Genomic DNA, 24,149 nt, shown 5'->3' with positions numbered 1-24,149 from the left:
ATGACCCATGCCAGTGATTAGATTAGGGGCTGAAGCCGCCCAGCGTTCCACTCCAGCCCCTCCCTGTCCTGTCAGGGGGGTGATGTAGTTAAGTTTGTGCTTCATTTGGCAGAGGCCATAACGTGGGAATTGCAGCCAGGCTTTCTGCTGGGCAGGAGGGGACTGCTGGGCAGTAGGTGGGCTCGATAGCAGGCAGTAGAGCGGGGGTGGGGAGCCCTTTGCTCGCCCTTTACCTCACCTTCCACCTCTCCCCAAGCCTAGTGCCAGGCTCCAAAGACCTGGGGCCCACGAGGGCCTAGCAGGATTATCAGCCCTAATTGGTGTCACTAGGGACAGACCTGCATGGGGATGGCCAGACCCCCGCCCAGTCTTCTTGCTCATCCTCTTTGGAAAGCTCCAGGCCGAGAGCAAGGGAGTTGAGCAGCTGTTGGTAGTGCTTTCCCTCCCCACCTCCCTGGTCAATCTTGGCTTCTCAGCTCTTCCCCATATGAACCTCCCTCTGTCTCTGTCCCATCTGCCTCCTCCTGGGTGCTGACACCACAGGCTTTGAGGTCAGAAATGTTCAGTTGTTCCACGATAGCATGGTTACTCAGGGCTGACATTAGCTTTGGTCTCAGTGCAGACAGAGGCTGCCTGGAGTGCTGTCTTGAGACAGGTTTTTTGGACAGAGGCAGGCTCTGCGGGAAAGAATGCTGTGATCAATTAGTGATGTCTGCCACAGGCAAGAGAAGGGTAAGAGGACAAGCAGAGCTAGTGTTCATTGAGGGTTTTGCCATGTGCCAAGCACTGTGCTGAGTGCTTAGGAGGTATTAGTCTAGGACCCCTAGAGAGCAGGGGGTTTAGGAGGTATTAGTCTAGGACCATGTGCCAAGCACTGTGCTGAGTGCTTAGGAGGTATTAGTCTAGGACCCCTAGAGAGCAGGGGGTTTATTGTGTTCACTGCTGTATTTCCAGTGCCTACAGCAGTGCCTGGCACACTGTAAACGCTCAATCAATATGTCAATACGTGTTGCATGAACCACACTGGGTTCAAATTCCGGCTCTGTCACTTATTAGTTATGTGATTTGGGGCAAGTCATTTAAACTCTGTGCCTCAGTTTCCTCATCTATACAATGTGATTAATATTAAACCTAGCTTATAGAATTATTATGAGAAATAAATGAGTTACTACATGTAGAAAAGTGTCTGACACTTGCAAAGTCTTTGATTGAATGAAAGTCTTTATCTTTAGTATCAATATCCCCATTTCACAAGTAATCATATCACTGATATTTGTGCCAGACACTTTTCTAAGTGCTCTCTGTCTATAATCTCATTGGACAGATAATATAAAAATGAATAAACAGAGACCTCAATGAAAATCGAGTTGGGAAGTCCGAAGGAGGAGTTCTCACACCGTGAATGATAGCAGAGCCCTACAGGAAGAAGAAAAACTTTCTCTTCTAGGCTGGCAGGAGCTCAGCCAATGAAAAGCCACTATGCTTTGAACTCTCAATTCCTCCAATGGATTCCAAGTTTACTATAGCCCTCCCAGCTTCCTTTCCCCCTCTATAGAAGAGTTCTCCTCTCTTTGTTGCACAAGACTTATACATGGCTCACCATGCTTGCAGACCCCAAATTACAATTCTTTGCTGATCCTGAATAAACCCATGTACTGCTGAAGAAATAACTGTCTATTTGTTTAAGGTCAATGATAGATAGATAGATAATACTACGGTTATTATGAGGATTATATATATTATGAGATGCATATATAATGAGATAGTATCTACAATGTCCCTCGGTATCTGAGGGGGATTGGTTCCAGGACCCTACCCCCTTGGATACCAAAATCTGTAAATGCTCAAGTGTCTTACAGTCAGTCCTCTGTATCTGCAGGTTCCACATCCATAGATACAGAAGGCTGACTGTATAATCCTCATAATAACCCTAGTATTATCATTCCCATTTCAGTTAAAGAAACTGAAGCACAGAGAGGTTAAGTAAGTTGCCCAAGATCATTAAGCTAGCAAGTGACAAAGCTAGCATTCAAATCTTAAGAGTCTGGGTCCAGATTCTTGGGCTCTCTGCTAAAGTCAGACACACTCTGGCTCCAGAGCTTACACCCTTGGCCATTACTTTTTAAAAGAAGCTTAAATTTGCCAACCTTATATATAAATAGAGGAAGGACCAGTGTTAGAAGTTGGACGTTTGAATTCCAACTCCACCGCTCATTGGGTTCATGACCTCGGCAAGTTATCTCAGAATGTCAACTTTTTTCTCATCTGTAAATTCTGAGAAAGAGCTCTTTTGCTGAGGTGCTGTGAAGATTGAAATAGGATTTATGAAATTCGGGGTTCAGTGTCTTGCATTGGAGGCAATGAGAATGATATATGCTACTACTATTATTATTTTTATTATTATTATTATTAATCTTTCCACAGGGCTGTTATGAGAGCAGAGATCATATACATAATAATGCTATGAAAATCCTAAAGATGTCCTACTCAGAGCATTGTCCCTGCAGCAGCAGCAGCAGCAACAGTACCGAGAACTGGTTAGAAATACAGAATCTTGGGCTCTAAATTGGAATCTGAACTCTAACCAGATCCCAGATGATTCACTTGCTTATAACAGTTGGAGAAGCGTGGATCTAAAGAATGATGAAGGGAAAGGGGGATGGTCTGAGTTTTGGGAAGGGGACACACAGGCGTCCCGGGAGCTGGGGCTTCTCGGGCAGTACAGCGTCACGTGGAGCCTGCCTCTGCTACCAGGGCAGCCGGGCCCCCCAGGCACCTGCCAATCACTGCACTCCACTCGGTAATCTGCCCTCCCCACAACCAGAGCAGCCAAGCACTCAGTGCAGCTGGGTGGCTGAATTACAGGCTGTGGGCCGATGCCGGAGAGGACTCTGTGTATGCTGTCCAAAGAGAGAGGGCAGTGAAGGGAAGAGAAAGCCCCTTCCACTGTCCTCCTTCCTCTGACAGCAGACACCCTCTTTTTTGGAGAACCAAGCGGCCGATACCAACCATCAGGTGGCCCCTTTCCCCCAGAGCCCACTCGCCGTGGAGCAAACTCAATGCAGCAAACTCCTGAGCCCTCCTGCCGGCCAGGTCATGGCCACAGTATCTCCAAGGACCTCCATTGTGTGAATCCTTCCCCTCACAGGAGGGGCTTCCTCTAACGGATTGGCCTCTGACAGATGGAGCAGGTTTGTTCACCCAAATCCTCGCCACTCCCCAGAGCTTGGCGCCTCAGAACACCTGCGACCAGAGCTGCAGTCGCCCTAACCGTATCTGGCATGTAATCACAGGCCCGCACAGAGTAGGGCACTGGGAGTTCTGGATGAAGGAACATGTGCTCCAGTTTCCCCAGAAGGCAGCTGGTCAAGCTGCGGTGGGGCAAGCGCTTTGCTGCCATCTTGTATCAAAGCGCCGGGCCCCGGGGGTGGGGACGGGAAGAGCCCCAGGTGACAAGGTGCGCCGTACTGCAGTCACCGCTCATTGCCTGCCTTCCAGAGGTGCCAGTTCTGGGAGGAGGTGACGCTCAAGTGGAGATGAAGCTCTGCCTCCCCACCCAGGTCTCCCTGCCACCATGTCTCAGCCCCAGTTGCGGCGGGGGATGAAAGCTCTCTCCAACTCCCAGACCTTCCCTGGCTGGTGATAGTTCAAACACCCATTAGGTTTTATGGGGCACTGATTCCAAGTGATGGCTCTGGGGCTGCACTCCAAGACCTTAGGTCTCCCTGCACCCTGCTAATCCTTCTGGGCATTTGGCCTGTTTCTCCCTCACCCTCTGCCCTCTTGTCTTTCAGCCGCCATGACACTCTGCCTACTGCCTGAACTTGACCCTTGAGGGTAACTGAGCAGAGCTGAGGCTTGTCACTGTGGCTTTGTAAATCTGGGGTCCCCTGCGCTGCCTCTTTGAGCAGCAGGGTGTGTGTGTGTGTGTGTGTGTGTGTGTGTGTGTGTGTGAGTTTGAGGGAGTCACTCAAATTTGGAAGGGAATTAGACCATCTCGTTCAAAGCTCTCATTTTGTAGATGAGGCTGGGAGAAAATAACAATAAACCAGAGATAGTGATAAAGATGATGGTAATGATACTGATTACTGACAGCTACCACCTATGGGATACTCACTAAACGTGAGAACTTCCCATATTGCACATAAGTTAGTCCTCCTGATAATCTTACAGGGTCGGATAAATTTACAGATACAGAAACAGAGGCCCAGAGAGGTTAAATAACTTGCTTAACATCACAGTGAGTAAGAGAAAGAGTAGAATTTGAGCTCAGGATTATCTGACTTAACACCTATTAGCTTGAGTATCTAGATGTCAGTATCTAGGTGCATCTAGTATCTCTAGAGTTTAGGGAGGTGTTGATGATAACCGGGGCCCTCCCTGTCGCAGGGAGCTGTGGCAGAGTTAACTCAGCTCCTGAGGGGGTGGAAGCTGCAAACATGAGGGGTTATTATTCTCAAGTGCAGAGGCCAGAGGAGAGCTGGGGTCTTCTGTTTCCCAATGCAGTGCGTCTCCCCGAGGTTAACCCTGCTGGGAGAGAGGCCCTGCCCCCCTGTCGTCATGTTAGAAGATGCACACACCGTCCTGGACTAGAATCCTGAGGACCCCCTGTGCTCCCCTGCCCAGGTTGAAGAGAAGCTGGTGGGAAGGGTAGAGGAAGGGGTCAGATATGGGGCTGGGCTACTGCAGGTCAAGTCAGGATGGGCCAGGTCCAGATTTAAGGAGGAGGCTAAGAAGGCTGGCATTGTGGTGTGACAAGCCGTGCTGCTCTGGGGAAGTGTTGGAACTAGTTGGGGCTGGAGTAGAGGGTGCAGGGCTTAGGGGTGCCCAGGGCTGGGAGCCTTCTCTTTCAAAGAAAATAAAGAAGATGATGGGGAGAGAGTCATCTAGGGCTAAATTCAAATCCTGGCTCCATCACTTAATGACTCTGTGACCTCAGAAAAGTTAAATAATTCTCTGAGCCTCAGTTTACCCATCTGTAAAATATGGATACTTCTGCGAAAAATGCCATTGGTAATTTGCTAGAGAAATGTAAATCAAAACCACAATGAGGTATCACCTCACACCGGTCAGAATGGCCATCACCAAAAAATCTACAAACAATAAATGCTGGAGAGGGTGTGGAGAAAAGGGAACCTTGTTGCACTGTTGGTGGGAATGTCAATTGATACAACCACTATGGAGAACAGTATGGAAGTTCCTTAAAAAACTACAAATAGAACTACCATACGACCCAGCAATCCCACTCCTGGGCATATACCCTGAGAAAACCATAATTCAAAAAGAGTCATGTACCAAAATGCTCATTGCAGCACTCTTTACAATAGCCAGGACATGAAAGCAACCTAAATGTCCATCAACAGATGAATGGATAAAGAAGATGTGGCACATATATACAATGGAATATTACTCAGCCATAAAAAGAAATGAAATTGAGTTATTTGTAGTGATGTGGATGGACTTGTCATACAGAGTGAAGTAAGTCAGAAAGAGAAAAACAAATACCGTAAGCTAACACATATACATGGAATCTAAAAAAAAAAAAAAAAAAAAGGTTCTGAAGAAGGTAGGGGCGGGACAGGAATAAAGACGCAGTCGTAGAGAATGGACTTAAGGACTCGGGGAGGGGGAAGGGTAAGCTGGGACGAAGTGAGAGAGTGGCATTGACATATATACACTACCAAATGTAAAACAGATAGCTAGTGGGAAGCAGCCGCATAGCACAGGGAGATCAGCTCGGTGCTCTGTGACCGCCTAGAAGGGTGGGATAGGGAGGGTGGGAGGGAGACGCCAGAGGGAGGGGATATGGGGATATAAGTGTAAGTATAGCTGATTCACTCTGTTATACAACAGAAACTAACACAACAATGTAAAGCAATTATACTCCAATAAAGATGTTAAAAAAAAAGATAATTTCTCAGAAAATACTAATAACAATATATTAAGACTCTAATCTTCCCGGAAACAAGAGGATGGATAAAAAGGCCACTCCAGTTCCTTCCTTGATAGGAATTAGAATTCAAGTAAGAGAGAAATTTAAGCCAAAACATCTCCGTCCCCAGGCCCAGCTCTGGGGTGTCCAGATGGATTAATGGGCACTCACTAGGAATAAGGTGTCCTCTCTGGTCCCTTCCTCCCTGGAATTTAGTAATTCTTTTGAGTGAGAGAGAAATTTAAGCCAAATGACTTTCTGTCCCCAGATCTAGATCTCGGGTGACCAGATGGACTGACCCATAACCAGCCCCATTAAGGCCTGGCCTTTGTTACTAGCTTGCTAATTCTAGATGCACTTTCCAGGACCTTCTACCTTGGAGACGTTTCTCTGTTTTGGGGGGCACAGAAGAAGAGATTCCATCTCAAGGAGCTGAAAAAGCTAGAATTTGATGGAAATTTAGGGGAAAGGGAAGGGGAAAAATTTCATCCTTAGGAAGGAGACATATTCAAGAGGCTGGAATACCCCCTTCTTGGATCTTTGCTAGGACTTGAGTGAGATCTCCATCCTTCTTTGCCAGAAGGACCCTGCCTGTTCTGCTGTTTCTCACACCCATGACCCCACCACCACCACCATGGACTGTGTGAAGGATTGCCAGCTCCCTTGTGAAAACAAGTCCCTGATCTCTGAAGTTTAGCAGCAGGAAGATGGCCATGCAGGCAAGGCAGTGGGACCAAGCAGCCCATCGTGGTCCCTTGGGTTTCACTGTTCTCAGTGCTTCTCTCTCAGACCGTCTCTGCTGCCACCACACTGGCCTAATCAGTAGTAAATTCCCCTTCCTTCTCCTCCCCTTAGCATGGAGGATGAAGGTGGGGCATTTCATATTGAGTACATATTAAGGGAAGAGACGAGGGAAGTAAGCAAAGGGATACATGAAGACTGAGACAGTCCGTCTTGTAGGGCACAGGGCACTCATTCCTCCTCGACCTAGTGTCCCAAAATAGCTTCATAGAGTCCCAAAAAGAACAGCATAACTTCACAGGCCCCTTGCCTGGGTGTCTTCATTCCTACTTCTTGCCTGTCTGCATGTGGAAGGTGGCAATATAAGCAGCCACTTCCTAGGAACAAACCCTTGGTCATCTTGACCTTTGGGAGTCAATATTGAGAGAAAAAGCCCCAATGTATCACTTACTTCAGAATCTCCATCCTGTCTGGTTGGAGGGCTAGAAAAAAGCCTTTTCCTCAGGTGGCAAGACAAGAAATAACCCCATCCTTCTAATGAAGCCCCACCTCATGCACCCAGATTCTACAGAGTAATATCAGACTCCAAAAACTCTAGCATCACGTCCATACCATGAGGAGGGGCTACAGAGTTCACCAGTTCCACATTTACTGTGCAGCCCATACCTGACATTTACAGAGCTTTGCTGGGACCAGGATGGTAGAGTGCGGTGTTTCTGAATCCATTTTGTAGTGGGGAAAATAGTACACTTAACAGTCCATTAAGTTATCATATATTCTACTTATGACATGCCTCAATAAAAATATCTTTAATCAGCAGGCTTGTGAGCCTACCCTTTCAACAAAACCAATCAAGGCAAGAATGTGGACCCCCATGCATTCCCAGGATTGGAGCCAGAGTCCAATCAGCCTGGGTCTAAATCCAGAGATGCTCTGGGATTCAGTGCAATCAGGTGGTTAAAAGCCCAGGCTTCCGAGTCTATAAGACTTAATACCATGTTCTCCACTTATTGGCTATGTAAGGTTGCTTAACTTCTCTGTGCCTCAATTTCCTCACCGGCAATATGGGAATAATATCTTCTTCATAGGAAGTAAGGATTAAATATGATAAAGAGCTTAGCACAGTGCCTGGCACATAGTATGCTTGATAAATAGCAGGTACTGTTGGTGGAGTCATGTGGAACCAAGCCATTCCAAGGACCGGTGCCTTATTAGAGAACAGGTCGTGATGAGACCTGATGGGACATCGAGGAAAGAAAAACCCAGAGAGAAGAGACCCTCCAGTGTCTGAAGACACTGTTCCTCTTCTCTCCTTCCTATAAAGGCCACTGCTGCCCCTTTGGGCAGGGGAACTAGGAAAACTGATCCTCCTGGTTTCCACCCTCTCCATGAATAGACAACCCCTAAGTTGTTCAGCCTCCAGGCCAGGATGTGTCAGGTCCCTGGAACTGGGTGGTAGAAAGGCTGCCCCCATGCCACCCCCAGAGCAAAGAGAGGTGGGTCTCACAGGGGCCTCGTGAGTGAGAACCAAGCCTGGGTGTCCAACCAATGGGCTTCGTGAATCTCTCTCCTCAAGGTGTTGGGGGAAGATAAAGCTCTATCTCCCATTTAGCACCATAATGAGAAACCATATGCTTCCCCCAGCCCTCCTCTAGGCAGTGGGCCTCTAGTGGGGCCAGATGTTACTACAGGTTGCAGAATTTTTATAGGTTTGTAGGTTTTAAAAGATCAGGTTCTTTAGTGGTAAAAGTTTTACAGACCAGTAAAAATCTACTGGTGGAGATGGGAAGCACACAGCTGTAATGGGAAGGGCTGGAACCAAGCGTCTGGAGGAGCTCAGCTCCATGCATAAGTAGCTTTGGGAACTGAGGCAAGTCCTGGAGGCTCTCTGGGCTCTGTGTTTTAACCTGGAAAATGGGAGCAAGAAAAGTGGTAAAGGACTATGTCATGGGACAGCATCATGAATGGGTGGAAAGCTCCAAGCGCACACGTGAACACAGTCCTCCTTCCCATGGTTCTGGGAGCATCTGGACACAAAGGAAGGCCTACAGGCCCTACAGCCTCCGAGCATTTCATTAGCCACACTGGATGGCTGCCATCTGTGTGTCTGCCTCCCTGGGAGGAGCCTGGCCGTCTGCAGGCAGAGCTCGGGAATCAAATTAGCCAGGCCTCTGCTTTTCCCTCATCCCCACTGGCCAAGGAGAGTTCATCAAGGCCTCACACTAATTCTTATCTTGTTTTAAAGGGGCAAAAGTGACTCCACAGTTTCATCGGAGGCAATTTACACCCCGCCACTGGCCACGGCTCCAACTCCCCTTGTCTGTTGTGCCATCAAGTCCATTAATTTCTTCAAGGGAAACTTGATTGCTGCTCCATCAGAGAGACGCACAGGCAATACATCTCCATTGGAGGCCGTGGCCTGCCCGACTCGCTCTAATTCTGTTACCTAAGAAGCTAATTCTCTAATGCACACGCTGGGCAGAAGACATCCTCTTCCCTCCCTAACACAATTGGGCAGTGCCAGAGGGTCCCAGGAGCCACTGCAGGAATGAAAGCTTGGGGTCGGTGGCACAGGGTCTCCAGGCTTCCTTACTGTCCCTGAGATGGTCCACCGCAGCATGGAGAGCCCATTGCCCAGAGTCCCATTCGGTGGGGGGGCGGTCAGCCACATTCAGGCCACCTGGGGTTCACGGCTCAGCCTCTTCCTGCTGCCTCTGCTTCATCCTTTCCCCTCCTTTTCCTTCTCTTCTTTTCCTCCTTCTTTGCCTCTATTTGTCCCCCTCCTTCCTTGCCTTTTACTTCTATTTTCCTCTTCCTTCTCAGTTTCCTACCAATTATTCTTTCTCTTCTCGTCTTCCTTTTCTGCTTCTTTTTACTTTTTTTTTTTTTTTTGCGGTACACGGGCTTCTCACTGTTGTGGCCTCTCCCGTTGCGGAGCACAGCTCTGGACGCGCAGGCTCAGCGGCCATGGCTCACGGGCCCAGCCGCTCCGCAGCATATGGGATCCTCCCGGACTGGGGCACGAACCCGTGTCCCCTGCATCGGCAGGCGGACTCTCAACCACTGCGCCACCAGGGAAGCCCTCCTTTTACTTTTTTACCTCTCCCCTTCTCCTTCTCCAGATCCCCCCTTTTATAGTTTACCTTCTGTTTCTTTTCATCTTCCTCTTGTCCCTTTTTTTCCTCCAACTTTGGTGCTGCCCCTTTTAGATCAAGGTCAGTGTCTAATGCTCCTTCCTGGCTCTCTGTCTCTGGAGGATTTGGCTCAGTGGAAGGAATGGGCCCCAGGCCATGTTGGCCTGGGCTTGGAGCAAAATACAGCAGGGCGGGGGGTGCCTCATGTTTACACACCGGGAGCCCCAAGGATACAGAATGGGACATTCTGTATCCTTGTGTGTGTGTGTGTGTGTGTGGCAGAGGAGCAGTTAAATGTGTATTTGCCCTTTAATAATAATGCCCAGTCACCTGTTTAGCTAGGGGCACTGTGTCACCTGTGGAGTTAAAGCATGGTCCTCCTGCTTCTCGGACCCCACCCTACCCTGCCCCAGCCCGATGCTACCGACGGGCATAAGTGAAGGCAGCAGCCTAAAGCACCTCCCAGAGAACGGGCTGCACCCTTGCTCCAGGAGCTCCTGCAGCCCCCTGACACCAAGTTGCTCCTTGGGGAACTTGGCCAGGCCACCTGGCTGAATGGGTGGACTGAGCTCTGGCCGCATGACATCAGGCGGGAGGGCTCCCCTCTCACTGGCTCCCTCTTCTTCCTTCCCCGCCCTGAAACCTGATCCAGCTGAAGGATTGATGGCAGGAAAACTTGGCGGCTTCCCAGCCCTGGTGGCCGGGGCAGTGCGAGGCTGCAGCCTCCGAAGGTGCAGGGAGCAGCCAGCTGGGAGAGGCAGGCAGGCTGGGACGTGAGGCTGGCAGAGCGCAGGCAGGCTGGTCCTCAGCAGGGCTCACCCTGAAGGCCACTCGAGGCATCCGACCCCGCGAGAAGCTCGCCATGCTGCTGTGGGGGCCGCGGGCGCTGCTTGCCTTGCTTCTTCCCACACTCCTGGCCCGGGGAGAAGGTAAGGAGACCGTGGGAAAGCACGCAGGACCTGGCTGGCGGCTACAGAGGTGGGAGAGGGGACGCTTGGCCCCTCCAAAAGTTGAGGGAAAGAGGGTTTGGGAGTGGGTGGGGCTACAGGAAAGTGGGGGATCTTACTGCGTATGAGCGTGAGAGGATTTTAACACACTGGGATCCAGCTAGAGATTGGGGATGTTGAACGTCGGGTGAGAGCAGGGCTTGCAGAGAGGGGCCCTGAGCCGTGTGGGAAATGCTTAGACGGGCCTGGGACAGGGGCTCCTCTCTTTTTGCCCTGCCCCCAAACTCATCAAAGGGCAGCTGCAAGGGAACTTTGAGCTCATTTGGTCCGCCCTTTCTTGTTATAAATGGGAGTGCTGTGGACCAGAGACGGGGAGTAATTCACTCAAGGTCACACAGCTCCTTAGCAGGAGAGTGGAGACCAGAATGAATGTCATCATGGTTCCCCAACTTCACTGCTTTCGTTGCATGGCTTCTCTAAAGTTCCTTCCAGGGCTAACCTCTAATAGCACCAAACTTCTCTCTGCATTCCCCCACCCATCCCTTTCCGCCTCCTGGGGACACAGGGCGTTTTGGTCACAAAAGGATCCATTTCCTTTTGCTGCAGACGATATTCGTTCCCCATTCGGGAAGGTTTTCTCTCCATCCAGAGCAGGGTTGAAGCTGGGGCTGGGGCACAGTTAGGATGTGCTTAACTGGACGGATCTGAAGGGCTTCCGGGCACAATGGTTTTCCTCCCATGAGCTGTCGTTTGGGGAAACTCAGTGGGATGTGTAGGCCTGGGCTGCAAGTTAGACTGTGGTCTGGACTTTCCTTGGCTGAAGAGAAGCTCTGTCCCTCCCAGCATTGGTCCTATGCTCTGAGGCCTGCAGGGCCCAGACTTGTTCTGTCCAAAGTGATCAGAGACCCAGACAATAGGATCTGAGCTGCCGTGTAGTGAAGACACACAGGGACCTGGGTTTGAATTTCAGTTCCTTCCCTTGCAGGGCACGGTACGCATCTTTCTGAGCCTTGGGGAGCCTCACCAAGGCTTCTGAGCCTTACCTTCTTTATCTATAAATAGGGTGTCTTGATACTCACACCAGTGGGCTCTCCTAAGACTGAAATGAACAATGTGTTCATTGATATTTTTTCAAAGGGGACACTCAGTAAATGTCCTCTTGTCTTCCTCTCTCTCTGCTCTCCTCTGCCTTTCTGGGGGAAGCCGAAAGTTTCTCAGCGGCAGGTGGGTCAGGGGCAGGAAGGAGGGTCTGCAGGACCAACTTGCTGTAGAGGTCCACACGTGATCGATGAGATGGGAGAAGAAGCAGCCTTGTCGAGAGAAAGCCAGGCCTGCTGGCCCCTGGTCTGTGAAAGACTCTGGTCTCCCTCTGCCAGCCCCTCACGGCCTTGCAGCCTGTGCCCTGGTCCTCCAAGTTGCTCCCTTCTCCGATCCCGTCTTTCACCTTCATGTTTCTGGCACCTTTCAACAGGTGCTTCTACTGTTTCCCAGATGGACAACTGAGGCGCTCATGAAATCCCCAGAGAGCGGGGCTAGGGCCTAGGGGTTGGGGTTGCACTGTTTTATCTTTGCAGGCCTCCTGCTCTGGGGACCGTTTGGTTTCTCCTTGCTTCCTCCACACCTCAGCCCAGCCCTCCTCCTAACCCCATCAAACCTGCCCATAAAGCTACCCTAGACGGAGGCCTGGCAAACCCTCCCCAGGAGTTTCTGTGAGTGTGGAGAGGGGGCAGGGATCTCCTCGGGGTAGATTTTGCAGGAGGGAGAAGGAATGCCCACCCTTTTCTCCTTACCAATTGCGGGCTGGGGTCAAGGGGACAATGAGCTATGCAGACGCTGAGATGTGACCTTGGCTGAGGCTGACCCTCGGCAGACCATTGGGCTTAGAAATTGTGCACTTGGGGCCACACTTTCCAGTATCACACCCGAGGGTCAGCTCCCCTTTATCTCCCAGAGCCCCGCATGCAGGGCCCCATGGGCCCACCTCCTCTGGGCAGGCAGCTTCTCTCAACCCTTCTCAGCCCTTGGCCTACTTGAGACCTCACCTGTCTGGGGCACCTGCTTTCACAGCCCAGCTTCCCTTCTCATGTAAATGGGTGCCTAGGTTACCCTTAGGAGACAATATCTTTGGATTTGGGCAGGAATCTCTGCAGATCAAATGCTCTAGTGATGGGAATTTCAGTCTGTGGTAGTATCTGGGAAGGGTGGGGACACTTTCCTTTTAATAGCTTTCAAACCAGGGCCAGAGAACTGGGGGAGACTCAGGCTCTGCTGTCTGACTTGAACTGTTCTCCTTCCCAGCCAAGCACAGGCGGGGCCCCCAGGCCCAGAACGCCTCCAGGCCAGCTCTGCTGCGGCTGTCAGATCACCTCCTGGCAAACTACAAGAAGGGTGTACGGCCTGTGCGGGACTGGAGGACGCCGACCACGGTGTCCATTGATGTCATCGTCTACGCCATCCTCAGCGTGGTGAGCGCCTGTCCCCACTGCCCGGCTCAGAGGTGGACCTTCTGGGTGGGAGACCATGTGAGACCAAGTCACCCCCAGGCAACACGGTGGGCATTCAAGTGCCCACAGTACCTGTGCTCTGGCACCACGGCACAGGACAGCTGCCCAAACCAGAAAACTGCGGTCACCTTCATGGCTGCCTCTCCTGTACCCTACAGCCAGGGGGTCACTCAGTGCATGCGGTTTTCACAATCGTACCTACCTGTGTGAGCTGTGTGAGGGTTCAGACCGTCCTATTCGTCTCTACACCCTTGCTGTCTTACACATGTCCTTGGTACATGGCGGGTGTTACTAAATCATTGTTGAAGAATTAATCATAAATAAATCAATTAATCAGTTACTGAAGTAGGGTGGGGTGCACTGCCCAGCCGAGGAGGTCGGACATTGGGCAGAGATAAATGAGAGGGCAATTGCAAGACTCAGGGCACTGCACTGGGGTAGGATGGGTGGAATGGACTTCTCTGGCTGTCTCTACTGGAGTCAGTTGGCTGTTTCAGGAAGGTAAATTGGGAATTGGATCGAAGAGAGGGATAGTGATGGATTTTTCATTCTGTGTGGTTTTGTACAGCTTGACTTCATGCTAGAGTAGGAGATAGGTACATATATATAAACGTACAGGGCTTCCCTGGTGGTGCAGTGGTTGAGAGTCTGTCTGCCAATGCAGGGGACACGGGTTCGTGCCCCGGTCCGGGAAGATCCCACGTGCCACGGAGCAACTAGGCCCGTGAGCCATGGCCACTGAGCCTGCCCGTCCGGAGCCTGTGCTCCGCAACAAGAGAGGCCGCGACAGTGAGAAGCCCGCGTACCACGATGAAGAGCAGCCCCCGCTCGCCGCAACTAGAGAAAGCCCTCGCACAGAAACAAAGACCCAACACAGCCAAAGATAAATAAATAAATAAATAAATAAACAGTTTACGCTTTATAAATGTACAGATATACATCTATATGATACTGTTATATGTCTTCTATCATTATCTTCTATTGTGTTATTATACATGTATATGTGAAATATACACAACAGAATAGAAGATAATAGAAGATACACACACACACGCATGATGTTAAAAAAGAAATCACTGAACTTCTTTCTAGGTGTGTCCTAGTAAAAGACCGACTCTTCCTGGCTCACCCCTTTTCCTCCACCTCATTTCCTCACTCTCACTTCCCAAGGGAACAGAGACACAGAGCAGCAGCTCCTGCTGGGGTTGGTGTGCGCAAGGGCCCCGCAGCCCACAGGGCCACCTACGCTGAGCTCCCGTTCTTTCCACAGGATGAGAAGAATCAGGTGCTGACCACGTACATCTGGTACCGGCAGGTGAGCTGACCAGCCCCTGCCCCTCCCCCACCCCATTTCCTCGGACTGGGACTTTCCCTTCCTGGAGGGGCTCCTACATCTCAAAGGAGTCAGGATCTCAGAGGCCTTGGGGAGGGGAGGGAAGAGGTGGGAGGCCTACTCACGAGATCCAGGATCTCCTGGATCTGGACCCCTCTGACCTCAGAACTGGGAATAGAAGGCGGCTTAAAGATTGGTGGAGGAGAAATCCTCCACACCCTTCTGGTTTCTGAAGTTTTTCACAGCCTCGCAAACAAGTGCTTTTCCCACCTCTGTTGCTCAAACACCTCAGTGACTGGTAGCTCAGAAGGCAGTCACTTTGCTTTCAAACAGTTCTAATTGCTAGAAAGTTCTTCCTTCTATTAAAGCCAAATTGGACGACAACCAAATTGGGTGATTGAAACAGGATGATTCCACCCACTTAGTCTTCCCACCCCCGGCCATTTGCCCGCTCTTCCAGCTTCTGATGGACGTCACTCAGGCATTGGTGTGTGGAGGGCTGTGAGGCCTTGGCAGCATTTCTGGCTTGGGGCTGGCGGGGGAGGGCAGGAGACAGTGCGGGCTGCCGTCCACAGGCTGGTCCTGCTCTGGCAGCCCCTGAGGCTGTGGGGAAGACATCAGAGCAGGAGGGGACACCAAAGTGGCTGAAGAGAGGTCAGCAGGAGGCGGGGGACAGTTCCTAGAAGTCAAATCTGAGAGAGGCTCTGAGGACACACCTGGTGTATATGGGTCTCTGTTAAATCCCTCCTGCTCCTCATGGGACAGGGAGTGGGGTGGAGGAAGAAGCCAGAATGCTGATTCCTGACATCCTGCTCCCTTTCTGCCTTAGAGAAATCTCTTAATACACAGCACACCTGCCTCAAGAGAGGGACCCAAGCCAGAACAGTCATTCTGGGGCTCCTTTCCCAGGACATTTGGCTTAAGTCCCACCTCTGGACCTCTAGGGTCACTTGTCTGCTTCGGCAGTAGGAGATGTCAATCTACTATGTACCAGAAGCTGTGCTAAGGTACCAAATTAGACTCAGATCCCGCCCACAATGAGCTCACAGACTAGTGGAGGCCACAGACATGTGAACAGACAATGCAACACCGCAAGATAGCCCCTCCTATGCAGCAAAGAAAAGATGCCAATTGTGGGAGCAAAGAAGAGGCACTAAACTCAGTCTGGGGTGTGGGGGTCATGGGAGGCTCCTGGAGAAGGCAACAGACAGATTCCTTGGTTCCATCTGGAAGGATGAGTCAGACTCACCTCGATAAAGAAGACAGGACTGCAGTATGCGCGGGGGCAGGATATGCAGCGATACAGAGGTTTTGACAATGTTTAATTCCATGTGGCTGGAGTGTAGACTCCACAGAGAGCCATGGCAAGAAAAATGAGGCTGGAGAGATAGGCGGAGACCAGATCAGGTGGACCTTTGTAGTCCATGATCCTAATGGCAGTGGGGCACCACTGAAGAGTTTTAAGCAAAGGAGTGACATGATGAAATTTACATTTTAGATCAGGCATTCTGGCAGGATAGTGGAGGAGGCATTGATCAAAATTTAGTAATAACTGTCTCTACCCTGTGAGGTGCACGCTATTATCCCTGTTTACATATGTGCCGATCAAGACCCAAGAAGCAATTTGTCTAAGATCCCTCAGTTGGTGGCTAGGGGGTTTATAACATTAGAAATGATTGAATACCTTCCCAGGGAGAGGCTGCATCTGTCTGTGTTGTATTCGCATGTAGGGATGTGTGAGTACAGAGGTGGGGGGACTTCTGGGTACCACTGAGTGGTCTGGGTGCCACTGACACCCAGATTCTCCCAAGAAGATGCCCACCTGTTGCCTGGGCTACAAGTGGTGAAGTTGGCCTGAGTTGCGGACGACTCGGCCTGAGACGGACGGGGTAGCCTGTGACCGTTCCTGTTCCTCCCCTAGTACTGGACTGATGAGTTTCTCCAGTGGAACCCTGAGGACTTTGACAACATCACCAAGTTGTCCATCCCCACGGACAGCATCTGGGTCCCAGACATCCTCATCAATGAGTTGTGAGTACTGTCATCAGATGCTGGGCAGCCAGGGGGTGGGAGACAGGATCACTGCTGTTGCATTTGAGATGCCCCACTAGACCTGGGGAGCCATAGGTAAAGTTGAATCGGGCCCCAATTCCCCTTTGTCTTGTTTCTCCCTTTCTTTTCTTTTTAGAAAACTCCTCTTTTTCTATGTCTGAGGTTAAAACTCTGCACTTCTTGGTCCAAGGGCCCCCTTCCCCGGGAAGGGAGGCCAGTGAATAAATCCACACTGAATCATAAGAGTCTAATGAGGAACGGCTGCGTTTTTAAAAGGGACAGTTACATTACTGAAAGGAATGAAGTGCTAGCGGTGGTTACTGCTCCTGGTCACGAAGGAGATTTGGGGCCGGGAGACACTCAAAATTTCAAGTCACACATGTGCCTCACTGGCCACACATTGCACCCCCGATATGAAGCGAGTCCCACCAGCCTTTATTCCTAGCCACCAATATTCCTTCTCCCCATTCTTCAGGCTCCACTGCTTGGGTTTCTGAATCCAAGGTCTGGGAAGATGGCTGGGGAGATGCACAGAAGGAGAAGGTGGCGCGGGCCAGTTGCCCTCCACCCAGTACCCCCGGCAACACCCAATTCCAGGGGATGCCATTCATCTTGTTATCTGGGGAGGCAGCTGACTCAGAGCCCCAGCCTTGCATAGTTCAGGCTGGAGGGATTGGGGAGCCCCAGTTTCTGGCTGGATCTCCAGCTTAAACAGTGACCTTGGTCTTGACTTCTCATCTCTCAACCTGATGTCACAGAAGGCTGCAGGCTCAGGATCCGAGGCTCAGCCACAGTGGTTGCTTGGGAGAGCCCGGCCCGGGGTTGGCTGATAGAACGGGATGGAGTTTGCAGGACTTTGCTGTTTTGTTCCACTTCTTCTCACTGATTTTGCCAGTTCCTTCCCCTCTGCCCCACCCCGGAAATGACGGTTTTCATTTCACAGGACTTCTAGGGATGGAACCCAAGGTCCTGCTCTCCCACCAAGCCTGCCCGTCACCATCGGGCTGGCGATCCTGGGGGCTGAGGTCTGCCCAGTCCGGGTGGGGGGCGCATGGGGACAGCTGGGCATTCTCCTTACAGCCCGTGTCTTGGGGGTCCATGGACTCCTGGCCTGCCTCTTGTGGTGACGTTGCCAGGGGAATAAATGAGAAATGCCCTTTACTGCTTGGAAAGTGGCCTTGGCAATGGCAGGTGGGGAGGCCTAAGATAGATAAGAAGCTTGGAAAAACGGAGGCCAGACAAAACTGCCAGGTTGTCTTGTTGCCTACCCTGCTGAGTAGCTCAGAGACCTTCAGACTCCCACGGCTTGACCTGCTTCTTGAGTCCCAAACCGACCCCTCTTCCCTGGCCAGTGTGGACGTGGGGAAGTCTCCAAATATCCCGTACGTGTATGTCTGGCATCATGGAGAGGTCCAGAACTACAAGCCCCTCCAGGTGGTGACCGCCTGTAGCCTCGACATCTACAACTTCCCCTTCGATGTACAGAACTGCTCGCTGACCTTCACCAGCTGGCTGCACACCAGTGAGTCTGTGGGCTTCGGGAGGTAGGAGCACATGTTGCGGGCGCCCGGGGTGCCCGCTTGAGGAGCACACCCTAGGATGCAGTCTCCCTCCTCCAACTTGATCACCCCTTGTTTTTTTGGGTTTTTTTTTTTGCTGTACACGGGCCTCTCACTGCTGTGGCCTCTCCCGTCACGGAGCACAGGCTCCAGATGCGCAGGCTCAGCGGCCATGGCTCACGGCCCCAGCCGCTCCGCGGCATGTGGGATCTTCCTGGACCGGGGCACGAACCCGTGTCCCCTGCATCGGCAGGCAGACTCTCAACCACTGCGCCACCAGGGAAGCCCACCCCTTGCTTTTTAATGTTGCTGAGCCTCTGTTTCCTTATCTTCCAAAATGGCACTCCCATTGTTGCCCTTGACGCCTCCCTCAGTTGTCATAAGGATTGAATGAGACAGTGTAAACTGAGGGCAAGATGCTCAGGGACAATTCTTTCCCAAAATCACAAGTAGGATCTGGCACGAAATGTCTTTCAAATCCAGCCACTCCTCCACTGGTGGACCCTCCCCCCAGTGCAAGCAACCCTCATCTCCTGCCCAGGTTGTTGCAGTAGCCTCCTAGCTGTCCCCACCCATTCATTCTTCCTTCCTCCTCCCCATTCAGGCTCCTCACAGCAGCCAGGGAGGTCTCATTAAAATGCAGATCTGATCACATCACTGTCTGCTTCCCTGAGACACAATCCAAATCTCTTACCTGGCTGAGAGGCCCCTACAAAGTGTGGCCACCCCTCCGGCCTCACCTGGTGTGCGCTCCCCAGCCCAGCTGCCTGCCTTCCTGGGCCCCAGAGCCCCTTGTTCTTTCTTTTACTCACGTGCTGCTTCCTCTCCCAGGCCAACGTGCCCCTCCCCCAGGCCAACGTGCCCCTCCCCCTCCCTCCCTCTTTCCCCTTTCTGCCCCACTGCCCCCCACCAGCTGGGCCAACTCCTCTACAGTCCTCCTAATCACAGTGTCCCCGTCCGTGCCCCAGGGAAACCCCCTCTCATCCCCCAGACGACGCACCCCCAGCACTCAACTTCATAGTCTCCTGTTCTCCCCAGTTCTAGTCACTTGTAAGGACTTGTTCAATGTCTACTCCTCCAGATAGAAACTTAGAGAGGGCAGCGACATGATTTCTATCCACCATTAGATCCCCAGGGCAGTGCCGGCCCAAAGGAAGATCCTCGGTAAACTTTTATTGAGTGGACAAATGCTAGGTGCCCAGTATGGTCTAGTGAAGTGAGAATTGCCCTACTGCAAAAAGGCATCCTCCAGTTCTATCCTGATTTTGTTGCATTCACTGTAAATGGCAAAGGTAATACCTAACTCCCTTGAACAAAAGCCATAATTACAGGGACTTCCCTAGCGGTCCAGTGGCTAAGATTCTGCCCTTCCACTGCAGGGGTTCGATTCCTGGTCGGGGAACGAAGATCCTGCATGCCACGCAGCGCAGCAAAAAAAAATTTTTTTTAAAGCCGTAATTACAAATAATCTTTGATCTTTGACCTATACTCTCAGTCCCAAACTCTTACCAACAACTCCCCACACCAAGACTTAACAATTTTTATCCGTATAAACGTCACACAATATGTTCTTCCAGATCCTACTCTATCCTTTGAATATATACACATACATACACATCTATGGAAAGTGCCTGGAAATTGTCTTATAGGTTTTTATTTTACATAAATGTGAAATACTTCATGTTCTATTATATACTGGTATCTGAGCCTTTTTACTCAACAACAGGTCTTGGACATTTTTCCAAGTTACTGCAGATTTAGCTCTGCCTGATAAATTTTGACTGCTGTAGAATAGCTTATGATTTGAACTGCATAATACCTTATTAAGCATTTTCCTGATTGGTAGCCATTTAGATCTTTCCCAATATTTTGCTGCAATGGATGCTCCTGTCCTTTTGTGCATATGTATATCTGTTTCTCTAGTATTGATCCAGAGCAGTATAACTGCTGTTCTATAAGTGAGGGTTTTGCTTATTTTCCTAATTCACCTTTAAAGACAGGCAGCTCTATCAAGGCAAAGGTGAGGAAAGTTGACTCTTGCTTATCGTCTAAATGAGAAATTCTAACAGGAAACCTAGAAAGGTGCTTGAAGGGCTGTGTGTGTGTGTGTGTGTGTGAGAGAGAGACAGACAGACAGACACAGAGATAAACAGAGAGAGAAAGACAGATAGAGACAGAGACAAAGACAGAAACAGAAACAGAGAGAAGAGAGCTTCCTAATAAATGGTTCGCTGGTTCTTCGCATTTTGCTGTGTTTCCACCCAAGACTTCGTCTCCCTTGTTACAGCCCCACTTCACAGACAGGTACAGTGTGCACTATTAACTCATTGTATAGCTGAGAAAACTGAGGTTGAAGATTAAGAGCTGAGGCTTGAGCCACACCACGTGGGTGCTGCCCCACCCTCACAGGCACACCCCTGGCCCAGACTCCAACACTGCCTGATTTCTCCTCTCTCAGTCCAGGACATCAACATCTCCCTGTGGCGCCTGCCGGAAAAGGTGAAATTGGACAGGAGCATCTTCATGAACCAGGGCGAGTGGGAGCTGCTGGGGGTGCTGACCCAGTTTCAGGAGTTCAATATAGAAAGCAGCGACTGTTACGCAGAGATGAAGTTCTATGTGAGTCGGACAGGAAGCGGATGTGGGTAAAACAATGAATAAAGTCACACCCAGGTAGACTTAAGGAGGCATAGCCCTTTTCCCAGCTCACACTCTTCGCTCAGTGAAGTAGGTGGGGAAACGCAACTGAATTGTCCTTTACTTTTCCTCTGAACAGCCGCAAGCCTGGATCTGGAGGTGGAATATGGGGTCTGCCCCGTCTCCTTCTCCGAGCAATCCAGGCTGCAAGCCCCACGAAGCAGGGTGGTCTGGGATGGGGTGGTGGTTCCTGGGTGCAGGACCCGTCTGCTCCCGGCTTCCCCAGAGCTCCTCTCTTGGTCCCAGGTGGTCATTCGCCGGCGGCCCCTATTCTATGCGGTCAGCCTGCTGCTGCCCAGTATTTTCCTCATGGTCATGGACATCGTAGGCTTCTACCTGCCCCCGGACAGTGGCGAGAGGGTCTCCTTCAAGATCACGCTCTTCCTGGGCTACTCGGTCTTCCTGATCATTGTGTCCGACACGCTGCCGCCTACGGCCATCGGCACGCCCCTCATCGGTAAGGCCCGCTCCCGGGGAAGAGCTCAGGGCGACCGAGGAATGGAGGAACCAGCCCTCTGCTACCTCCCGTGTGTGTCCCCCACTCCCGCCCCACCCCGGGGTGCGCAGGTGTCTACTTTGTCGTGTGCATGGCTCTTCTGGTGATCAGCTTGGCCGAGACCATCCTCATCGTGCGGCTGGTACACAAGCAGGACCTGCAGCAGCCAGTGCCTGCCTGGTTGCAGCACCTGGTCCTGGAGAGAGTCGCCCCGCTCCTCTGCCTAGGGGAACAGTCGGCTTCCTGGAGGCCCCCAGCCACCTCCCAAGCCGCCAAGACCGATGACTGCTCAGGTGAGAGAGGGAACTTCTGGCCTGGATGCAGGGACATGGGAGGGATTCTCTGGAGGGCTAGCCGGGCCAGAGAGCCTGGGCAGGCCCCGGGAAGTGGGTACCATCCTGCACAGTGAACCCACGGTGGACTTCAGCCAAAGGCATCAATCAAACCCTTTCCTCACCTTTGTATTCGCGCATCATCCCAGGTGGGGACGGAGAGGGGTTAGGAGTCCCAGAGGCTGAGCAGATCAGGAGCTGAGACCTCTGGGTTGAGGGTGGCCTCTCCTGAGATGGATCCCGAGGCGGGGGTCAAATGGATGCCTCTCAGGCACTTATGCGACAGCTAGTCTAGTCTCATGTGGTTCAGCACTGCACCCGGGTTCCTAACACTCTCTCAACCAAATCAACCAAAGACCAGGTCCATTAGAATTTCAAACACCTATGAGGCAGAAAGACAGGGCACAGAGGGACACTAAATTCCTCATGCCCCTGAGGAATTTGTCATCCTTGCTGTTGGTGGTGGTGGTGGGTGGTTTGCTGGTTTATTTCTTGAGCACTTTACCAGGTGTTTGCAAAGCATTGTCCGTGCATTATCACAGGTGATTCTCATGGCAACTCAATAGGATCTTCACTCTAATTTTTCAAACAGCAAACAGAAGCATAGAGAAGCCAAATAGCTTGCCCTAAGTCACAGAGCCAGGACGTGGTGAACCCATAATTTGAACCCAAGTCCCCCTGACTCTAACCTGGTGTTTTAAACCCTCCACCCCACTCCCCTCTTATGTGTCTTCTTCCTGGCTGGGGCCAGGCCTTATACAGAAGATGTTTGGTTAATCAAAGACCATCTCATCATGAGCTTGTGCAACAGCCTAATACCTAATTCAACTGCTCACCTGGGGAAGCTAGTGATCTGAAGGTGTATTTTCTGGTCTAGAAGGATTCGAAGTCATGGAGAGGAGGGCAGTGAGGCAATATGATGTAGTGGACAGAGCAGTGGATTTGGAGTCCAGATACCTGGGCCTTGGTGGCCTCCCCTTTAAATGATGCTCCAACTGTGTCACCATGGGCTAGTCACAACCTCTCTAAGCTTTAGCATCTTCATGTGAAGAGTGTGGTTGGTAATTATTCTTACCCTGTCTCTCTGTGGGGCTGCTGGGAGGCTCAAATGAAATAATGGATATCAAATTGCTGGGGAAAGCCCATGGGTTAAAAAAATGCAGGGAAGGATAAATATCAAATTCATGATCTTGGTGATGTGGGGAGGGAATGAAGGATGTGACTCAGGAGAGGTATACATGGATCTTCCACTGCACTGGCTTTCTTTTTTCTTTTTTTAATGAACCATACTTTATTTATTTATTTATTTTAATTAATTAATTAATTAATTTTTGGCTGCATTGGGTCTTCGTTGCTGTGCATGGGCTTTCCTCTAGCTATGGTGAGCAGGGGCTCCTCTTCGTTGTGGTGCGTGGACTTCTCATTGCGGTGGCTTCTCTTGCTGTGGAGCACGGGCTCTAGGTGTGAGGATTTCAGTAGTTGTGGCATGTGGGCTCAGTAGTTGTGGTGCACAGGTTCAGTAGTTGTGGCTTGTGGGCTCTAGAGCACAGGCTCTATAGTTGTGGAGCATGGGCTTAGTTACTCTGTGGCATGTGGGATCTTCCCGGACCAGGGCTCGAACCTGTGTCCCCTGCATTGGCAGGTGGGTTCTTAACCACTGCGCCACCAGGGAAGTCCCTGTACTGGCTTACTTTATTTGTTTAAGTTGGATGGTGGGTACACAAATACGTAAGTTATTCGCTATACTTTTTTGGTCTGAGATTATACGTAATAAAACTGTCTGAGGCCTTAAAAACATAAAGGTCAGTGTTCAAGCAAGGCTGCTGGGCCTCCCTCCTTTGCCAATGCTGTGCCCTTCTTCTAGACATGGCAAACCACTGCAGCCATTTGGGGGGATCCCGGGACTTGGAGAAGACCCCGAGGGGCAGCGGCAGCCCTCCCCCACCGCTGCGGGAGGCCTCCCTGGCGGTGCGTGGGCTGCTGCAGGAGCTGACCTCCATCCGGCACTTCCTGGAAAAACAGGAGGAGTGCCGAGAGGTGGCCCAGGACTGGCTGCACGTGGGCTCCGTGCTGGACAGGCTGCTCTTCCGCATCTACCTGCTGGCCGTGCTGGCCTACAGCGTCACCCTGGTCACGCTCTGGTCCATCTGGCAGTATTCCTGAGTGGGTCCAGCCCAGTAGGGGGTGGGTAATGAGGCTGGTTAGGATGGGGATGGGGGAATTTCAGGGCCCAGGGGATGCCAGGGACGTTCTCAAAACACATAAACAGTTCCATGCCTGTTTCCAATGCCAAGTCTCTCAGCAATCCCGAACCAGGGCCTTAACCCTTCCCCTAAGAACTTTAAGGCTCTTACATCCTCCTCCACTCTCCTACAGGCCCATTATGGCTTTAAAACTCACTATCTTAGATGAGAAGAAACCC

At 51.1% G+C, this 24,149-nt stretch overlaps 1 protein-coding gene across 2 annotated transcripts; it reads left to right on the top strand.

Moving 5' to 3' along the window:
* Positions 1-10,669: 10,669 nt before the first annotated feature.
* HTR3A (5-hydroxytryptamine receptor 3A) lies at positions 10,670-23,890 on the top strand (the record flags this gene model as incomplete). 2 transcript variants are annotated; one of them, XM_079708375.1, is made up of 9 exons in its annotated part: positions 10,670-10,736; positions 13,053-13,219; positions 14,529-14,573; positions 16,513-16,622; positions 17,996-18,165; positions 20,661-20,821; positions 21,146-21,356; positions 21,467-21,688; positions 23,592-23,890. In XM_079708375.1, the coding sequence occupies 9 exons, from the start codon at positions 10,670-10,672 to the stop codon at positions 23,888-23,890; spliced, it is 1,452 nt and encodes a 483-aa protein (XP_079564501.1). The 2 variants fall into 2 exon arrangements, with proteins under 2 accessions (XP_079564501.1, XP_079564502.1); XM_079708376.1 differs by having other exon boundaries at positions 10,670-10,744; positions 13,076-13,219.
* Positions 23,891-24,149: the final 259 nt, after the last annotated feature.

This window comes from Hyperoodon ampullatus (genome assembly GCF_949752795.1).
Source record: "Hyperoodon ampullatus genome assembly, chromosome: 7".
In the NCBI taxonomy this organism is placed as follows: Eukaryota; Metazoa; Chordata; class Mammalia; order Artiodactyla; family Ziphiidae; genus Hyperoodon; species Hyperoodon ampullatus.
The sequence above is the reverse complement of the archived record's forward strand: the minus strand, read 5'-3'. Positions and strand labels throughout refer to the sequence as shown.